General features: G+C 37.1%; 2 protein-coding genes across 4 annotated transcripts in view; one reads left to right on the top strand and one right to left on the bottom strand.

Moving 5' to 3' along the window:
- The window catches only part of LOC108754563 (breast cancer type 2 susceptibility protein homolog), an 8,859-nt gene extending 1,577 nt beyond the window's left edge, over window positions 1-7,282 (bottom strand). The window contains exons 1-10 of one of the 2 annotated variants that reach the window (XM_018496979.1): window positions 6,925-7,282; window positions 6,734-6,845; window positions 5,919-6,054; window positions 2,471-5,487; window positions 1,592-1,742; window positions 1,308-1,520; window positions 1,026-1,236; window positions 770-945; window positions 441-700; window positions 168-351 (exon numbers count right to left, since the gene is read on the bottom strand). In XM_018496979.1, the coding sequence (XP_018352481.1) occupies window positions 168-351; window positions 441-700; window positions 770-945; window positions 1,026-1,236; window positions 1,308-1,520; window positions 1,592-1,742; window positions 2,471-5,487; window positions 5,919-6,054; window positions 6,734-6,845; window positions 6,925-6,979 (4,515 nt within the window). In that variant the 5' untranslated portion in view covers window positions 6,980-7,282. The remainder of the gene's footprint in view (window positions 1-167; window positions 352-440; window positions 701-769; window positions 946-1,025; window positions 1,237-1,307; window positions 1,521-1,591; window positions 1,743-2,470; window positions 5,488-5,918; window positions 6,055-6,733; window positions 6,846-6,924) is intronic. The other variant, XM_018496980.1, reaches the window with a different exon arrangement.
- Window positions 7,283-7,405: 123 nt separating this feature from the next.
- LOC108754542 (mediator of RNA polymerase II transcription subunit 27) lies at window positions 7,406-16,864 on the top strand. Of its 2 annotated transcripts, none has more exons than XM_018496939.1 (5): window positions 7,406-7,550; window positions 8,379-8,559; window positions 8,649-8,918; window positions 9,161-9,461; window positions 9,951-16,864. In XM_018496939.1, exons 2-5 carry the CDS (start codon window positions 8,387-8,389, stop codon window positions 10,083-10,085), a joined length of 879 nt encoding a protein of 292 aa, XP_018352441.1. In that variant the 5' UTR covers window positions 7,406-7,550; window positions 8,379-8,386; the 3' UTR covers window positions 10,086-16,864. The 2 variants fall into 2 exon arrangements, with proteins under 2 accessions (XP_018352441.1, XP_018352442.1); XM_018496940.1 differs by having other exon boundaries at window positions 7,406-7,555.
- Window positions 16,865-16,874: the final 10 nt, after the last annotated feature.

Below are 16,874 nucleotides of genomic sequence, written 5' to 3'. Positions count from 1 at the left end.
TGAAGATGACTCAAAGCGGAATCGAAACGTCCAATCAAGTAATTTGAACAATTTTACATAAATTTAGCTTTCAAACTTTAATTAGCCATCGTTCTCATATTTTTTTTTTTTTTTTATAATTTCGAGAGTACTTTAGAATCTTATTCAAAAAATATGGTAACACTTACATAAGGAGCAGGACCGACTGAACAGACAAGACCGACCGTATCAAACTCTCCATAAGGTGGAACGAACTCGGAATTTGCTATTTCGTCTAGCGATGTGCACACTCTAGCGGGATAAGACGCATCGCGCATCCTTCCCGGTTTAAAGATTGCAGACCGACGCGCGGTGAGTTGCAATTCGGTACCCCTGTTGAACAATTACGCTCGTAAAATCCAGCATTATGCGCTATTACATCCGCGCAGCGATACAGTTACTCCTTTTTACGAGAATACTACCTCTTTCCGGAAGCCACGATGTTGCAGAGCGAAACACACGCGCCTTCTTTAAGAGCATCGACAATCTCCTCGCCAGGCGACCAAACTGAGAGAATGGCATTCGCATTTTCGTCACACACGCGAACTTTGAGCAACTGAGAAACCTGTCGCGGCCCCGGCAAGCTCTCGCGCAATTTTGACTGCATCCTCTGTTTAAACCGTTCCTCCTTCTGACGTAAATCTTGCAGTAATTCATCATGTCGTTTCTTAGAGACGGATTCCTATTTATAACGAACACATTGACGGTTTCAAAAGGAATTTACAAATAAGATTAATCGAATCGCGTATACCTCCGTAGACAAACTTTCGTAATCTTCGCTCAGTTGAATCGCCATATCATCAGTTTCGCCAGAAAGTCCTTTTCCTTGAAAGTCCTCCGCTTGAGCGTAGAACGACTCTATCTTGGACCAACATTGCTGCTCGTATTTATTTTGCGCTTTCTCTTCGCTTTTAGCGTTTCTGACAACTGTCATGGGAAGTAAGACATAAAAATTAGATCGCTAACTCTCCCTTTGGGACTAGGAGTTAGATTTAAACATGTCTTACTCGAATCTCCGGATGCGGTTTTCTCGTAATATAACATCGGATACACTCTAGCGACGACAATCGTCATTTTGCCGATTAAACCGCCGCTCGGACACACGTTACGTAACTTGATGGGTATCGGCCCCGAACGCGGCGCGTATCCTAATTTCGTGTCCCATCGTGCGCGCCTGGTTGAATTCGTGTGCAATTTTAAGCACACGTCAGCCGGTGCCTAGACGATGAGAAATCAAACAACTAACTGGTTGGTTTTCGCTTCGAATTCCGATAAAAATCGACGCCTACCTCGAGTGGATAGAAACCTTGGTCGCAGTTGAGTAATTCCGCGCCGGACAACAGCAATTTCGTGCCCTCTCTTATTTTACCAGTTGATATGTTCTTCACCATGCCTATATCGATACAGGCATTTGTACTGTACCAGCCATCGGTTAATTCTATTCTCCATTTTGGCACTCCTACACGCGGACTCTTCCCTATTTCCATACTTACGTTATTATTCTGTAAATTTAAATACGTGAAACACATGTCAAAATTTGCCAATGAAATTCAATATGATTAATATATATTACTTCTATTATAGATGATACGCATAAAGTCATTCTCTTAGATGGAACATCGTCCTTTTCCAAAATGCGTCTTATTGCCGGTCGCTGAGACCGGTCGATCTCTCGATCGTACCGATACTTTAATTGTGCCATAACGTATGAAGGTGTTAATGCCCTGAAGCGTATAAAAACCGTATAAAATAATTGTGTAATCCCTTTCGTAATCTAGACGTCTCTGCCCGGCTTAGAAACTGTTTTACTAAACCAGTTTCGTTATATTATGCCGGTTCCAAGTGGCTTAGTTTAGCTTAGAGATGGTTCGCGTGCTGATTTCGTTATACAGGGTGGGTAACTAGAACGATTTTCAGAATGAAATAACAATATGAAATAGAACTTAAATATTAATTTATTGTCATACGATAATAGGAAACAGAATGTTATGACTGCGTTAACAAAACAGTTCAGTGAGCTTCAGTGTGTGTGATTCTTTATTACAATTATACACTTATTGTTAGATCCAGCGAAGAGAGAGAAAAAGTTAAAAGTAAAAATCAATCACATTAAAAGGTCAGTGAAAGCTAAATGAACTATTTTTTATACATTCATTACTCAAACATACTCAAATGGCATTCTATTTTCTGTAGTTATATAACAAGAAATTAATATTTAAGTTATAAAAATATTCATTATAGTTTGTACTTGACTTCCGCACTGAAGAGGACTCACGAATCGAAACGTTTACAATTATTTTGGTTGATAAGTATTCCAATTGTTTGCAAATTATACTTTATCACCTTATAAAGATATTGACACATTAATTCATATGGGTAATTTACTTATATTCGATATTTCATGATGTTACTTCATTTTAAAAATCATCAAGTGATCCACTCTGTATTATACCTGGGTAACTTGATCGAACCAAACTTCATACGGTCCATTGATGCTAATTTCCACACGATCCATCGGTAATGATTCTCGACCCAGCGTGCGGGAATGAGATTCGGATCTACGCCCGGACTGGCAAGAAACGCACGGAGGAACTCCCAGACTCCCGCGTGTCCATTCTCATCCAGGATTAAACGTACATCGTCCTCCATCTCTATCCCGCGAACATTTCTATGCGCCACGTCGTCCCCATAAAAGTCGGAGCAACGGAATTTGTACGTCGCGGCGATCGTAGCGGTGATCTCCAGGATTCTCGGTGATATCTGTCGATCGATAAGCTCCTGATAGGAACACGGCATGGGCGGCGCGCCACCGCCGATCTGCCTCATCGACAAACGAGCGTTAGAATTAATCTGCTTGTAACGGTACAGGTGACCCATCGATTGCTTCGATCCTTCCGATTGCGCTCGTCTCCTTTTCGCAGTGATTATCGCCTCCTGTTCTAACGCGGCTGCTAAGCGATCCTGTAAAATCTTCGTCGATTGATCAATAAAATCTATCATCATTTGAGTGCCGCCGTAATCGCTCAATCCCGCACTATTGCCTTTTGCTTTTTCCTGCGTAGCTTGCGTTGGTTCCTCCGTATTTAATTTATCGTCCTCAATCTTTCCGCAAGTCGCGCTTCCTTGCACAACGTTCTTTTGCAACGCTGCATTCTCGTTATCTAGCATCTTGTTATCTGCTCGCGATGCATTAGATTCATCCCTTTGATATCCTAAACTCTTTCGCTTCCTCAAGCTGGACTGCCTTCCTATAATAGGACTGCCCGCTTCCGATTCTGTTGATTCTATCGAGTCCGTTTTAGGCGATCCCGAGATGGACTCTACAACGGAAGAGGTTTGCCTTTCTTTATCAGGATCTCGATTTTCGTCATTATCCGTCCTAGTACTCGTATTATCGGAAAATAATTTTCTTGCTTGAAATTCGCTGCCGAAACGAGCCCTTTTCGTTTCGGACATGTAATTCCTGCCCTGCGGTGTGCTCCCGTCTACATTAGTCTCGCTTAGTTTGCGCTTTTGCAACGATGCGCGCCCCAAATCAGGATTACTTTCATCCAGGCAGTCGTTGGAGAATAATTCTCCTGCTGTTAATGCAACGTTGTTCGAAACCGGTACCTCTTGACCGCTTGCAGTTTGCAATCCACCATATGGAATTGCCAAGTCGCGTTTTTTAATCTTTTCTTCATCGCGATCACTATTTTTAACAATATCCATTTCTAAAGGACAATCTAATTCATCTGCAAATAACGCTTTTGCTTTGGATAACGCTCGTTCTGAAATATTGATGTATGTTCCACCAGCGGTTTGAAATCCAATACTTGGAATTTTTACCTCTTGCATATTTTCTACTTCGTTGATTTTATTAACTTTGTTTGCAATTACTGGTTCCACTTGATCATCCAATCGTTTATCGAATATTTTTGCTTTCGATATCTGTTCAGAAATACCAACGGCGGCGCTACTAGGAGATTTAAATTTAATATTTGACATCTTTATCTCTAATCCTGTCGTTTCTTTATTATCAGCATTGGTTTCCTCTGCAACGATCACTTCTACTGTATCATCCAAATGTTCCGCGAACAATGTTCTTGCCTTGACCGGTGATTCTCCTGAGATAGATTTACCACTGGTTGCAGGAAATGATGGTAGGGTCTTAATTTTTATTGTTGTAGATTTTTTATCGGTAGATCTCTCATAATATTTTATTAATTCATCGTCATCAATATTGTGTGATTCATCCGCTAATAACGCTTTTGCTTTTAACAACGCTTTCTTTGATATGTTGATAGGATTGCCGCTGGCAGTTGATAATAAAATAGGAGCTTCATTGACTTTTTCACTAGAACTTTTACTTACAAGTGATTTTTTACAATCTGCAGTGTACACATTGTCATAATTTTTCAATTGTTCTATAAACGGTTTCGGTTTGGATAATGCTTCTCTCGCAATGTTTACGGAAATATTATTAACGAATGAAGAGGATGGTAAATCATCCGCTAATAACGCTTTTGCTTTTAACAACGCTTTCTTTGATATGTTAATAGGATTGCCACCAGCAGTTGTTAATAAAATAGGAGCTTCATTGACTTCTTCACTAGAACTTTTACTTACAAGTGGTTTTTTATAATCTGCATTGTACACATTGTCATAATCTTTTAATTGTTCTATAAGCGGTTTCGGTTTGGGTAATGCTTCTTTCGCAATGTCGACGGAAACGATGTCGTTATTAACGAATGAAGAGGATGGTAAATGGCTATCTTTCTCTTCGTTAGATTTATTTCTTTTAGCAGGTGGTTCATAATTCTGTATCTGCATTTCATCCATATCAAAGACGGATTCATCCATATCTGCGAACAGTCTCTTCGCTTTAAATAACGCTTGCTTTGATACATTAATTGAAGTACCACGAGCAGTAACAAAACCTATATTTTCATTCTCCTCAATATTCCTTCCTTTGTCGACGTTCTGTTCGTAGTTACATTGTGTGACAATAGTCCCCATTGTTTTTTGATTATTAAAAGTGTCCAAACATAACTCATCTATCTTACTAAATGAGACATTGCTAAAGAACTCTTGCGTGGATGTGTTTAAACTATCAGGTACATCGTTCGTAACATTTTTTGATTCCTCATCATTACATGTGTCTTGACTTTTACTGAGAACTTTTGGCTCGTCATCTTTAAGAGCAGTCTCAAGAGACGAAGTGGATATTGCAGCATTTGTAGTGTCATCTTGTGCTACAGAATTAGCATCGTCAGAAATAACAGGTGTTTCTACTTGTACATTTGCAGTAATATCTTCATTGTCAGTTACAGCTAATGGATCTATAGATATAGATCTAAATATACGACGTTTCGAACGTCTCCGCGACGCTCTAGAGGCAATAACAGGAGAATCAGAAATAATTTTTTCTATGCTTTTAACATTTGAAACGTCGGGTGTACGCTGTTCAACTCTAGGTGTTTCTTCTGTCTGAAATATTAATGATAAACGGGACGTTTTACAACCATCGTTTGGACAATAATCATACAGAAATTTAATTCTGATCAATTTAATAATAAAAAGTAATAAATTGTGGTGATCAACAGAAAATGTAGCTGTTATAAGATTCTTTAAAATGATAGATTTATACATTTAGATCTAATGAGGCTCTAAATGTATAACTAAGGAGAAGCAGAAGACTAAGGGTAAGACTGATCATAAAACTTTATGATAGTTGTGAAACAGCTTTTTCTGCTGAATGCCGTCATTAATTACTTATTTTGAGTATTAAAAGTAATGAATAGTTTTTAATACTCAAAATAAATAGTTGATTATAATACTATCTTTCAGTATTAAAGTAAATCTCTGTAAATATAATACATAAGTGTAACAAAGTTTATTTAAAAAAATGTATTACTAACTGTTGTGTTAATGGTTGATATCGTACGAGGCTGAGCTTGTGGGGTCTCTAAGTCACTACTCCACTGTTCATTAATTTTATTTAAAAATGGCAACAGACTCAACGGTGTAGATGGAATTACGGCATCAGTTGATATTCTGTCATTAACAAATTTCACAAGTGACTAATAATGGATATTAAAATAATTTGATTTTAATATCAGAAATATTATTGACAGACAATATAATTCAATAATTCTACTTATTTACAATAGATTTGTTCTTGCATTACTATATTGTATGCTAATCTCCGTCGTAATAAAACTTCAAAGTAACAAAATAAAAATGTGTCATATTGAGATTATATAATCGAAAGTATTATTGATAGACAACATTATTCTATGACTTTATTTATTGCAATAAATTTGTTTCCGTGAACAATTTGTTTATCAAAAATATTATCGACAGACAACATAATTCAATCACTTTACTTGTTGACAATAGATTTGTTCTTGCATTATGATTACTATATTAGATGCTAATCTCGGTCGTAACCAAACTTAAAAATAAACTAAACTTTAAAATGAAATAAAAATGTCACATCGGGAACCATCAAATCAGAAGTATTATTGATAGACCTTTATTCGATGACTTTACTTATTGCAACAAATTTTTTCCTGCAAACATCTTGTTTGACAAAAATATTATCAATAGACAATATGATTCGATGACATTACTTATTTGCAACAGATTTATTCTTGCTTTCTCATTACTACTGTTAAACAGTAATCTCCGTCATAACAAAACTTTAAGGCAACAAAATAAAAATGTATCTTACATCGTACTGGGACTGTAATCAAGTAACGACAAAGGTGTCTCAGACAGACTTAAAACTGAGGTATCCTGGCAGACGTTGGATCTATGTCTAATCTCGTTCTTTTGTTCGTCATCTAAAAATTCGTCGTGTAAAAAAGAAAAGGAAGAAAGAATGCCATTACTGCCGTAATTCGAGGGACATTCGATCATTACCTGAGAACAATTCGTCAGAGTCATCTTCGGCATTGTCAGTCTCTGGTAGATCCATGGCCGGGTTAACGTCGTCTGTTCATACGTCGTATTTGTTTACCTATCCATTAATCTATCTGCGCCGTATTTCATCCATTTGTCGCAGAGGTTGTAGTTAAACGTCGGGCCAGTTAACCGTGAGAGTAATCGATGAAAACTAGATGAATCAGCAGTTGATCGATCGTTCAGTCCCCACCGGTTCGACGACACACACGAGAATACAACTATTGGCAACTATTCGACTCTCTCACGTGGAAGTACTTGTCTTTGTTTTGAATTTCCCTCATGTAACACGCGAACCTCTCGTATTGCACAATCATGCACAACGAAGGAAAAAAAAACACGCAGTCAGGTGACGATTCTTCAAGCGCTGTATGCGGCAGCGAGGGAAAGTAGCCGGCCGTCTTGAATGATAACCAAACTGCCATCTAGCGATAGAGTAGATTTTAATACTTGCTGGTGTAACTGATTTGAACTTTAATTTTACATCGAAAAAGCACGCCAATTGGAAATTAACCGAAGCTAGAACGCTGTATTTGTTCTCAGGATTTAAACGCTCGGTGATTTTCAACCGATAATTGATTCGCTGAGTAAAGTATGTTAAACGTGACATATTTAAACTTTGTAGGTTATAAAACGTCATATTGCATATAAACAGTACAGGTTACAAATTATTCTCTTAATATTTGATACAGAGTAAGATATTAAAGATTAAAAGTCACTGTCCACTAAAATTATGGATGTAATATTTTATTGTTTGATTCTCTTGACACACAATTCTTAGATTTTCACTCATGAAATATAATTAGATCATGTCATTGTCAAGATAGCTAAAGGTTAACAATATTATTAACATTGTCAACTAGCAATTATTAATATTTTTCAACTAATAGGATTATGATTTTAGAGCAAATTCCCATTCACTGTCTTTTTTTTAAGCTTTGTTTCTGTCATTATAACTTGTCAACCATAGGTGTGGTTCCATTAATGTAAGATTAACTTCAACTCGTTTTTTTTTTATTCTAAGACTTAGTTCCATCAGTAAAATTAATCTTGACTTAATTTATTTCTAATTTTTATAATTAAAAAAGAGTAAATTGAACCAAGAATAAAGTTAATTTTACATTGATAGAAGCAAGTCTTAATATAACAATGAAAAAACAGATCTATGACATTATAATGTAAGACTTACTCGTTTTATGTGATTTTCAATATTAGAAAAACAGCAGACTCTGTACTCAGCTGTTACTAAAGGTTTATTCGCATAATATACAATGTACAGTTTGTAATATATGCTCTTGACAAGACTCTTTAGCTATCTGAATAGAAAACTTGAAAGTATTATACTGTAGATTTGTTATATGTTTAAGAATATATTGTATATTGCAAAAATAAATAAGAATATAATATTTCTGAAGGCTTGAGCATGGAGCAGCTGCAAACAGCATTGACCGCTATCAAGGTACTCCGTTCCAACGTCGGGCAAGTGTTTGATTCCCTTGGAAATGGCTTACGGGCAGAGCACGGAGAAGAGAATAAAGAATCCAAGTATTTGTTTGAGTTACAGGAACTGTTGACCACTGTGAATGTTAATTTGAGGTAACTTGATAGCGTTTGAGATCAGGTTTTAGCTTTATACAGGATACCGTAAGGAACAAATTAATTTTTGCCGTTTTAAAACATTACAGGGACGTAGAACAGGCGATAAGTAGTTTAAATCCTCCACCAGGTCCGTTTAATTTAGCTAGCACGACTTACCTTAGTCAGGAGACTACACAAGAAAGACAGGCGTTGTATAGCACACTTGTTAACAGTTACAAATGGACAGACAAGATTCACGAATACAGTAACGTTGCTCAATCCTTGCTCAGCCAAAACTCGCTAAAGAGATCTTACACAAGCTCAAGTAGAACAAAAAGAGGAAGATATCAAACCAGCAATCATAATGTACCTCAGGCGTAAGCTATTGTGATTAATTCTCACAATACATAATTAATGATAACCGTAAAAGTAGAGACTCTATAACGGAATCTAGCCACGAGACAATTAACTTTTGATTGGTCGTTATATATATGTATATATATCTTTCTCGTATATATTCTCTCTCTTGTTTTGACAAAATTGTTTGTGGTCAGATTCTATTATAAAGTCTTTAGGTAAAAATAACGTTGTGGACTTTAATCGGTTTTAAAATGTACAGGCAAGTTGACTCTATGATATCAACGTTTGATCGACTATTCAACGATATGACGGTATCCGTGTCTCGTCCGTTTGCATCGAACGCAGTATTACATGTTACACTGGGACATGTCTTAAAAGCAGTGATAGCGTTTAAGGGGTTGATGATCGAACGGGTGGTAGTAAAGGGTTATGGTGAAACGATGGACCTATGGACAGAGTCTAGGCATAAAGTCTTCCGTAAAGTAACGGAAAACGCGCATGCCGCGATGTTGCACTTTTATTCGCCTACATTACCCGAATTAGCAGTGCGATCATTTATGGTAATTAATAATTTGTTAATTATATACTTGTACATTGTAAAGTAAATATACGGAATAATATGATCATCATCAGCATAATCAACAATCTAATCGAAAATAATTTTGTTTATTTTTTCTGACTGAGATCCAATTCGCGCTAACAAATTGTGAGCATTAATTTTTTTTGTCCTCGTTTAACGTTTAATAAACAAAGAAGAATTGATTCTTAAGCTTTAAGGCAATAGGTAATAAGCGGCCAATAATAGTATTAATGAAACGAATAACATTTTATAACAAAAACATGGCATATTTGTTTTATTAATACTGTTATTGAAAATTAACAAGATTATTTTTAATTAGATTGCTGTCGGCTAATGCTATTAATACAATATTATTTTTATCCGTATACTATTAAATCTATAATAGTTAGATACGATCTTATCATCCATTAGCTAAGGATTCCAAATGCGCGGTATATACGATTGTTATCATTGTTTGTTTTGTTTGCAGACATGGTTTCATAGTTTAATCAATTTATTCAGCGAACCGTGCAAACGCTGCGGTTTGTACTTGCACAGTGCGCTTCCGCCGACTTGGAGAGATTTCCGAACTTTGGAGCCTTATCATCAGGAGTGCAAACCATAAGATACAAGTTTCTCAAAGCTTGTATTTTAAATAAGTAATCAATCTTCGCAGGTACTTCATCGATAATGTACAGTAATAAAGCGTAATGACATTTGATACTTATATTTTTCGTGAATGCATTTATTAGTTGGAGTATTGTATTGTATATATATTAAAATGATAGAATTGTGAATAAAAATACTTTTCCCTATTTTAATACATCGCATGCTAATTAATCTCGCGGTACTATAATAATATCTTCTGTTTTTTTTTTTTCATGTTTTTTTGTTAGGGGATGGTGACGAAGCAAGTAAAACATTTTCACAGAGAATGTAAGGGCTTTTATAAAAAGAATTCAATTACATAACACTTAATAAATGCAAATCGCACAAAACATCGTTCTATGAGAGAAAAATTGTAAAGTATCAGACGGTACATTAATTCGAAACAACATACGTCGTATAACGCGGCACTGCCGATCGCGCTCGCGATAGAAAGCTGATTAAATGACTAGATTTCTTGTTAGACCTGTTAATAGTGACGTTTTGAATTCCAACGAACTTATAATATTACACAGTAAAAATAGGACGCCCCCTTTTTTTCCATTATAGAAGCGAGATGAGGAAAGGAAAGTATAATCGAAACTTGATTATCGTTCAGCGGAGAGAATTGATGTTTAGTGCTAACTTTTAATATTGTAATATACAAATGAGCGAGCGCGTAAACGTTTTTTTTTTCCTTGGAATAGCTCTGCGATCAATGTGTATTTTTTTTTTTATTCCTTATTACCTATATCTACGTATGTATACACTCTTAGTGTCGTTATATGCTATTTAGTTTTACATAATGCTAATTAGTATCATATGTAAATATAATTACGTTGTATTATAATATACTTTTCACATAACTGTACACATTCACATCTTGGAATATTGGCGCTCTCCTAAGGGGCGCAAGTCGTTTGAGTGGCAGTGAACTTATTTTACAAATCGTTATTGTAATCACTTATTTTGTTGGACTGTTCGAAATTTCTCGTTTTACCTTACTTTTTTTCTCTCTTTTATTTCGTTTTGTTGAAGACTAATGTTGTAATGCTCAATGAGTTAATAATGTATCATTGACTCGAAACCACTGATGCGATCATTGCTTATCTTCTTATCAAAGTTGTGATGAGTGCGAAATACATTATTATAGGTCTTCGCGTTTAAAAAGTAGTCGTCTTTATAGTATATGCATATATGTATATATGTATACGTTATTACAATTTTTTTAGAAACGAATTATTTGTTTATAGTATTATACGTGGGTCAATTACAGACAAGTGAATTCATTCAATTCTTTTCCCTGGTAAGAAGGGCTAAGAAGGGCCTTTCCGCTGACGTTCTCTCGAGACGAAAGTAATGCAGTGATACGTACGCGCGCAGACGGAAAGTGCCTTTCTCAACTCGCACATCTCGCATTGATTTTTATATATATTATGTATATACGGCATACTGCATTTCGAGGGTAAAAATTGCCGCGCGTGTAAATGATATATTGTTTTTGGTGCCAATGTGATCTGTCTTTTGTGAACACATATCGCAGCATGCCTTTTCTCGGTGAGGTGGTGATTGAAAGAAGAGGTTGTCGCAAAACACAAATGGGTCGAATAATTTTACGGCTATAAGAATACCGAAATGCGCTCTCGAAATTTTGTCATTTAGCAGCTATAACGCAAAGATTCGCGTCGAATTCGAGGATCTTCGAGACTCGATTCGATCGGTTCGAATTAATTGTCTTCTGGATACATGTTCGATACTCAAACAGAATAACATATCACAATAATGTCAAAATGATGTTAAATCGTGACTGATTGAAAAGTGACTTTTAATATTTTGAAGACATTTTGATGTCGCGATCACTTGTTCTGCTTGAGTATCAGCTTGCGATGATTTCGAAATGGAGATAATAATGACGGTATATAATAAATTCACGGTCCATGACATAATTATCAGCCATCGCAGAGGTGAGAGAGGGAGAGAGAGAGAGTTTATATTCGCCTGTGTGTCTCGGTGAAGTTTCCAATTATATTAATTAGATTGAGTGTTTACACCGTGCTACTATCGCCTAGTAGCTATAAATAGTTTCTATATATATGTATATATATATATATATACGTCTCTATCCTAGCTTTATCAATAATTAATATAGTATTCTGAATTCTCTGATAATACTCGTAATGCAAAGAGATCTACTTTATCGTATCTTTTTTTTTTCCCAGTTCAATATAGCTTTATTGCCTTTCTCACTGATTCTGTATGTTTTGGACAGCTTATAATTAAAAAACTTCTTCGGTTTGCTCGTTCGTTTGATATCATATAATGACGTTTTGCACAGATTCCGTCTAGATCTTGCTTTTTTCCATTCGATTAGTATCTCTATCCTAAATATTATATTGCGTTTACGTTCGCAACATTCGAAACCGCAAGTTGAAACTGCTTTGAAAGGAATCACCGGAGATTTCTTCCGTAGAATTGAAATTCTGATCATCGAAATAAAAAAATCAAGCTTCTTTGGCTTCTTTATTCCTTTTAACGTTCATATTATTTACACTTGCGATTATATAATAATCTTTTCTTTCGTGAACTAAAACTTAGCGAACGATACGATAAATAAGGAGAAATCTTTATTTCGAATCCCGATTTGTTCGAAGAATTTGTTTAACTATGTGAGCGGAATTAAGACGAATAGAATGAAATAAGAAAGATTTGAAGAAATTTTTAGATCAATCTTCAATTTCGATGATTGGTGACTCGCAAGATAAAGATAGCGCGTTTCTTCCGATTTTTGCAGGATAATCCGATGGGTATATCGAGCTAACGCGAGGAATCTATTTATCATCATTATTAGCGTTCGAATAATTGGATCCATTTGTCACTATCAGTAGTTGTGAAGCAAGAATAAGTCATCTTTCACTGCTCTATATCCGAAGGTCTACAGATTTACGAAAAGTTTTTGTTTTTCGGCAAGTAGAACATAATCATAAAAGTCATAATTAAGTCCTAATGATATAATGATATATCATCATGACGTCATTTACTTAAAAATGAACTTGTAAGTGACAAATAAAGTCGTAATGGGAGACAACAAAAGAGATAGATGACACGGTGTGGCACGATGAATCGTTACATCCTTGTTCGCCAATATTAAACAGAGATGGGATGATCACTGTGTCGCACAGTGTCGCTTGTTGGAAAGCTCCCGATGACGTCTTTACGATATTATTGTAACTTCTGTGTTCTACTTGAGTTCGCACTGAATTCTCATATGCGGCGTGAAAGGCTGCGTTCAGCAAAAAAAAAAAAAAAGCAGCTTGGCAATTGATATACAATTTTTTAATATTCTCTAACATTTTTACAGTGAATCTCATTCTTAAAGACTGAAAATTGAGCTACTCATTCTCAAGACTGACTCAATTTTTCACTCTTTGTAGATTTCACTGCCAAGAATTTAGAGAGTAGTCTTCCCCTTAGTTCCTCTAAATGGACTAACTGAATCACATTAGAGAATCTTACAACAGTTGTTAAAACTACTTTGTTAAACGTATACTATCGATGCAACGTAAAACGGCAAAAGATAGAAGCCACATGTGGGGATATGATTGCCGTCGATTTCGTTGGTTCATGCTATCGCGAAAGTGAGAGGGGCTTCCCCGAAAGAGTCACGATGCTCGATCGATGTCGGTATCTCCATCGCGGTGTTTTCTTTTTTGGGATCTAGAACGGCAATGAGTGGAGATACATGTCTGTCCTCGTTTTGTCACTCGTCGATAATGCTACTTTAGCGGGTAAACGAAGTACGCTATATATTTCCGGTTATACGGGATTATATCGTACACTTGCTGTGTGACTTCAGCGACGTCTCTCAAGTACGGTAGAAGTATACAAGTATATGCACACGTATGTACAGCACGTAGGGAGGGATCGTCGTCTCCCTCGGAGTATTCCGAAATATCGAATCGCCTGCACTCTTCCATTAAAAATGATCGATAACGGGGATGGAAGGAGAGGAAGAAAGATCAATGACGGAATAAGAAAAGGCATGCCTCTGCGCAGACTGGCTGCTCTTATTGATTTTCCCGATTCGGCCGAGGTGTCGATTCCTGTCGCGATAAAACGCATCGGCGATCGCGGTGTCGATTGCATATCGCACAGATTCGCACAGGAGTTGAAATTAAAATTCTAGAGCAATTTTGAAGACGAATAAATTGAAGGATCTTAAAAAAAAAAAAAGGGAAGTGAACTTCCGACGGAGCTATTTCCCGCTCGTGTATTTTTTTCGAGGAATAATATTTCCGCATTTAGAATTTCCTTAACCTTTCGTCGACCATGTGGAATTTTGGCGCCTTAATTCATGCATGTCTTTGAGCTTCAGTGCAGATTTTTATATTGCACTCCGGACTGTATAAAAATCTGAAAACATTCTTCCGTACTTATGAAAGCTTCAACAACGTATTTTTACTATCGTAGAAAAGTCGAATTGTATTTTACTTATTTTTTACGAATTTAAGGGTCGCCGTACTAATATAGAAGATTATATTGAAAATTGAGTTTCAGTAAAATAAATTAATTTCTATATATCACTATATATATAGTGTAGCTTGTGGACAAAAGATGTCATAGGCACAAGGATCAATAATGGCTCAGTAAGCAAGAAACATTTTGGAACATTTCAGCAATATTGTAGCAACGTTGCAACGTGTTCGCCAATGTTAGACAGAGATGGGGTGATCACTGTTGCACAGTGTCGCTTGTTGGAAAGCTCCCCACAACTCAAAAACTATCATTATTAAGGATGCATTCGCTTTGTTCGCCCTTGTTATTAATTAAATATTAAACAAGAATAATTGATGCTCGCAAACACTGTAAGCTTAAGCGAAGGCAACCTTAGTCTTATGTCTATGACATCTTTTGTTCACATTATCTGTACAGTACAGAACTTGCAGCAACGTTGTTGTAATGTTTGCAATATTACTCTAATATTACTAGACATTGTTATAATTTTATTGGAACAATCAGTGCTGTACGGAGGATATGCTACAGTATATGTAAACGCAAACTCACCGGGACACAATTGTCTATTAATTAGTGCCTCTAACTATGAAAATTTACAATGAAAATGTATTTTCGAAGTCCAACTTGGCCGGACGGAGAGTTAACGCCGATTTCTTCGTTCGTCGATTTTTGAAGGACTCGGCTCATTGTCGAATGCATTGCAGAAATATTTTTAACAAGTAGTCAAGGAATCGACATGTTCACCAGGCCGAAGCAGGAAAGTGTGCTGTAGTGTACCCTGCGTTTTGTGAGATAAAATATGATTGATTGGTTCGTGAGTATATTACGATCGAGAGGCACCGTATGAGTTCAACGTGATCGCGAACGTCGTCGAGATTACGGCTAATCGACAGCTAATTCCGATGTAATTTTCTTTATTTTTTTTTTTTTCTTTTTGACATTAATTTAATGCAGTTGGTCGATGCCCAATTTGAGATCTTCGATACGAGAGATCGCTATACTTCGATCGTTAAACGCGCTGTTACATTCCGCGACTTGTGAAGGCAAGTTATTCCTTTTCCTGTCTTTCAGTTGCGGTGATTTCAACAAAAAAATCGCTGGCCTTCCCTCAAAGCGAATACTTCTCGGCAGAATAGGCAGATTAAGAGGAATCGGCAGAAATTCGTTTTTGATCCCTTTTAATTCCCCGCTTTCACGAAGCACCCTTGAACGACAGAATTTCTTATCGGTTTAACGATTCTTCTTTAAACGTTCGAATCGTCAGGCTCGGCCATTCGCTCGTAAATTAATTTTCCAGACTTCCACCCCTTTCGCGAAACGAACGAATTCAGGGAACACTTTCGTCCCTCCGGCAATCAGCGTACACATTCGCTCTCGATAATTCCGGGATCGAGCGCCGGAAATGACGAAAAGAAAATATCACAGTGTCTCGAGGGCAGCTCGTAATCTTTTTTAAATCGTCGCGGATATTATGGCAGTCGCAATAGTACACCATTATCGTACGCCATTCGTAATCGTCGCCGTCGTCGTCCTCGTCGTCGTCGTCGCGAAAGTAACAGCGCATGTTTCTAATAATTACACAACACGGTGCGATGAATCGTACAGAGGACAGTGTGATACAAAAACGACACGTAGTCCCGACATGAGTCCTAGAAAATTAATGATATAAAAGTGAAGATATATATTATAGATACACGTTTTCGCCTTTGCTCCGAATGGATGTGAGTAGTTCGGATCGTGCAACGACGGGGGATGAATCCGGACGAAGGATTCCGTCACCTTTCTCCCTTCCGCCGTCGCTCGAGACGCCCCTTTTCGGGCGGGCGCCGATTTCACGATTTCGATATATCCTTCGATGTCGCACGAAGTCCCGAGTGCACTCGCGCAGTGCGTGAGATCGCGACGCGGCAATCATCTCGTAATCATCACGTAATCATTCCCTTTTCCCAAGCATATACTCGTCTAGGCACAAATCACTTTCGCAACACCTCGGTTATTCTATCATCGATCGCGCGCTCGTCCCATCGTCCTCGTTAACGTTACGCGCGGTGTCTTCTTCCGACTTCAAGAGGAAGACTCGATAAGAATCTTCCGCTTTCACCAAGAGGACCATCTCGCATTTGCCGTCGCATTCGTCATCTTTGAGATTCCACCCCGTCAAGCGGCCGAGCGCCGATCTCGGCATCCCTCGTAGCATATTTATTTTTTTTATTCGAAACATTCCCATGCCGAATTATCTTATCTTGTCGCTAAAGCA

Source organism: Trachymyrmex septentrionalis, unplaced genomic scaffold, assembly GCF_001594115.1.
Source record: "Trachymyrmex septentrionalis isolate Tsep2-gDNA-1 unplaced genomic scaffold, Tsep1.0 scaffold8, whole genome shotgun sequence".
In the NCBI taxonomy this organism is placed as follows: Eukaryota; Metazoa; Arthropoda; class Insecta; order Hymenoptera; family Formicidae; genus Trachymyrmex; species Trachymyrmex septentrionalis.
Note: the sequence above shows the minus strand (reverse complement) of the source record. Positions and strands in the feature narration are given on the sequence as shown.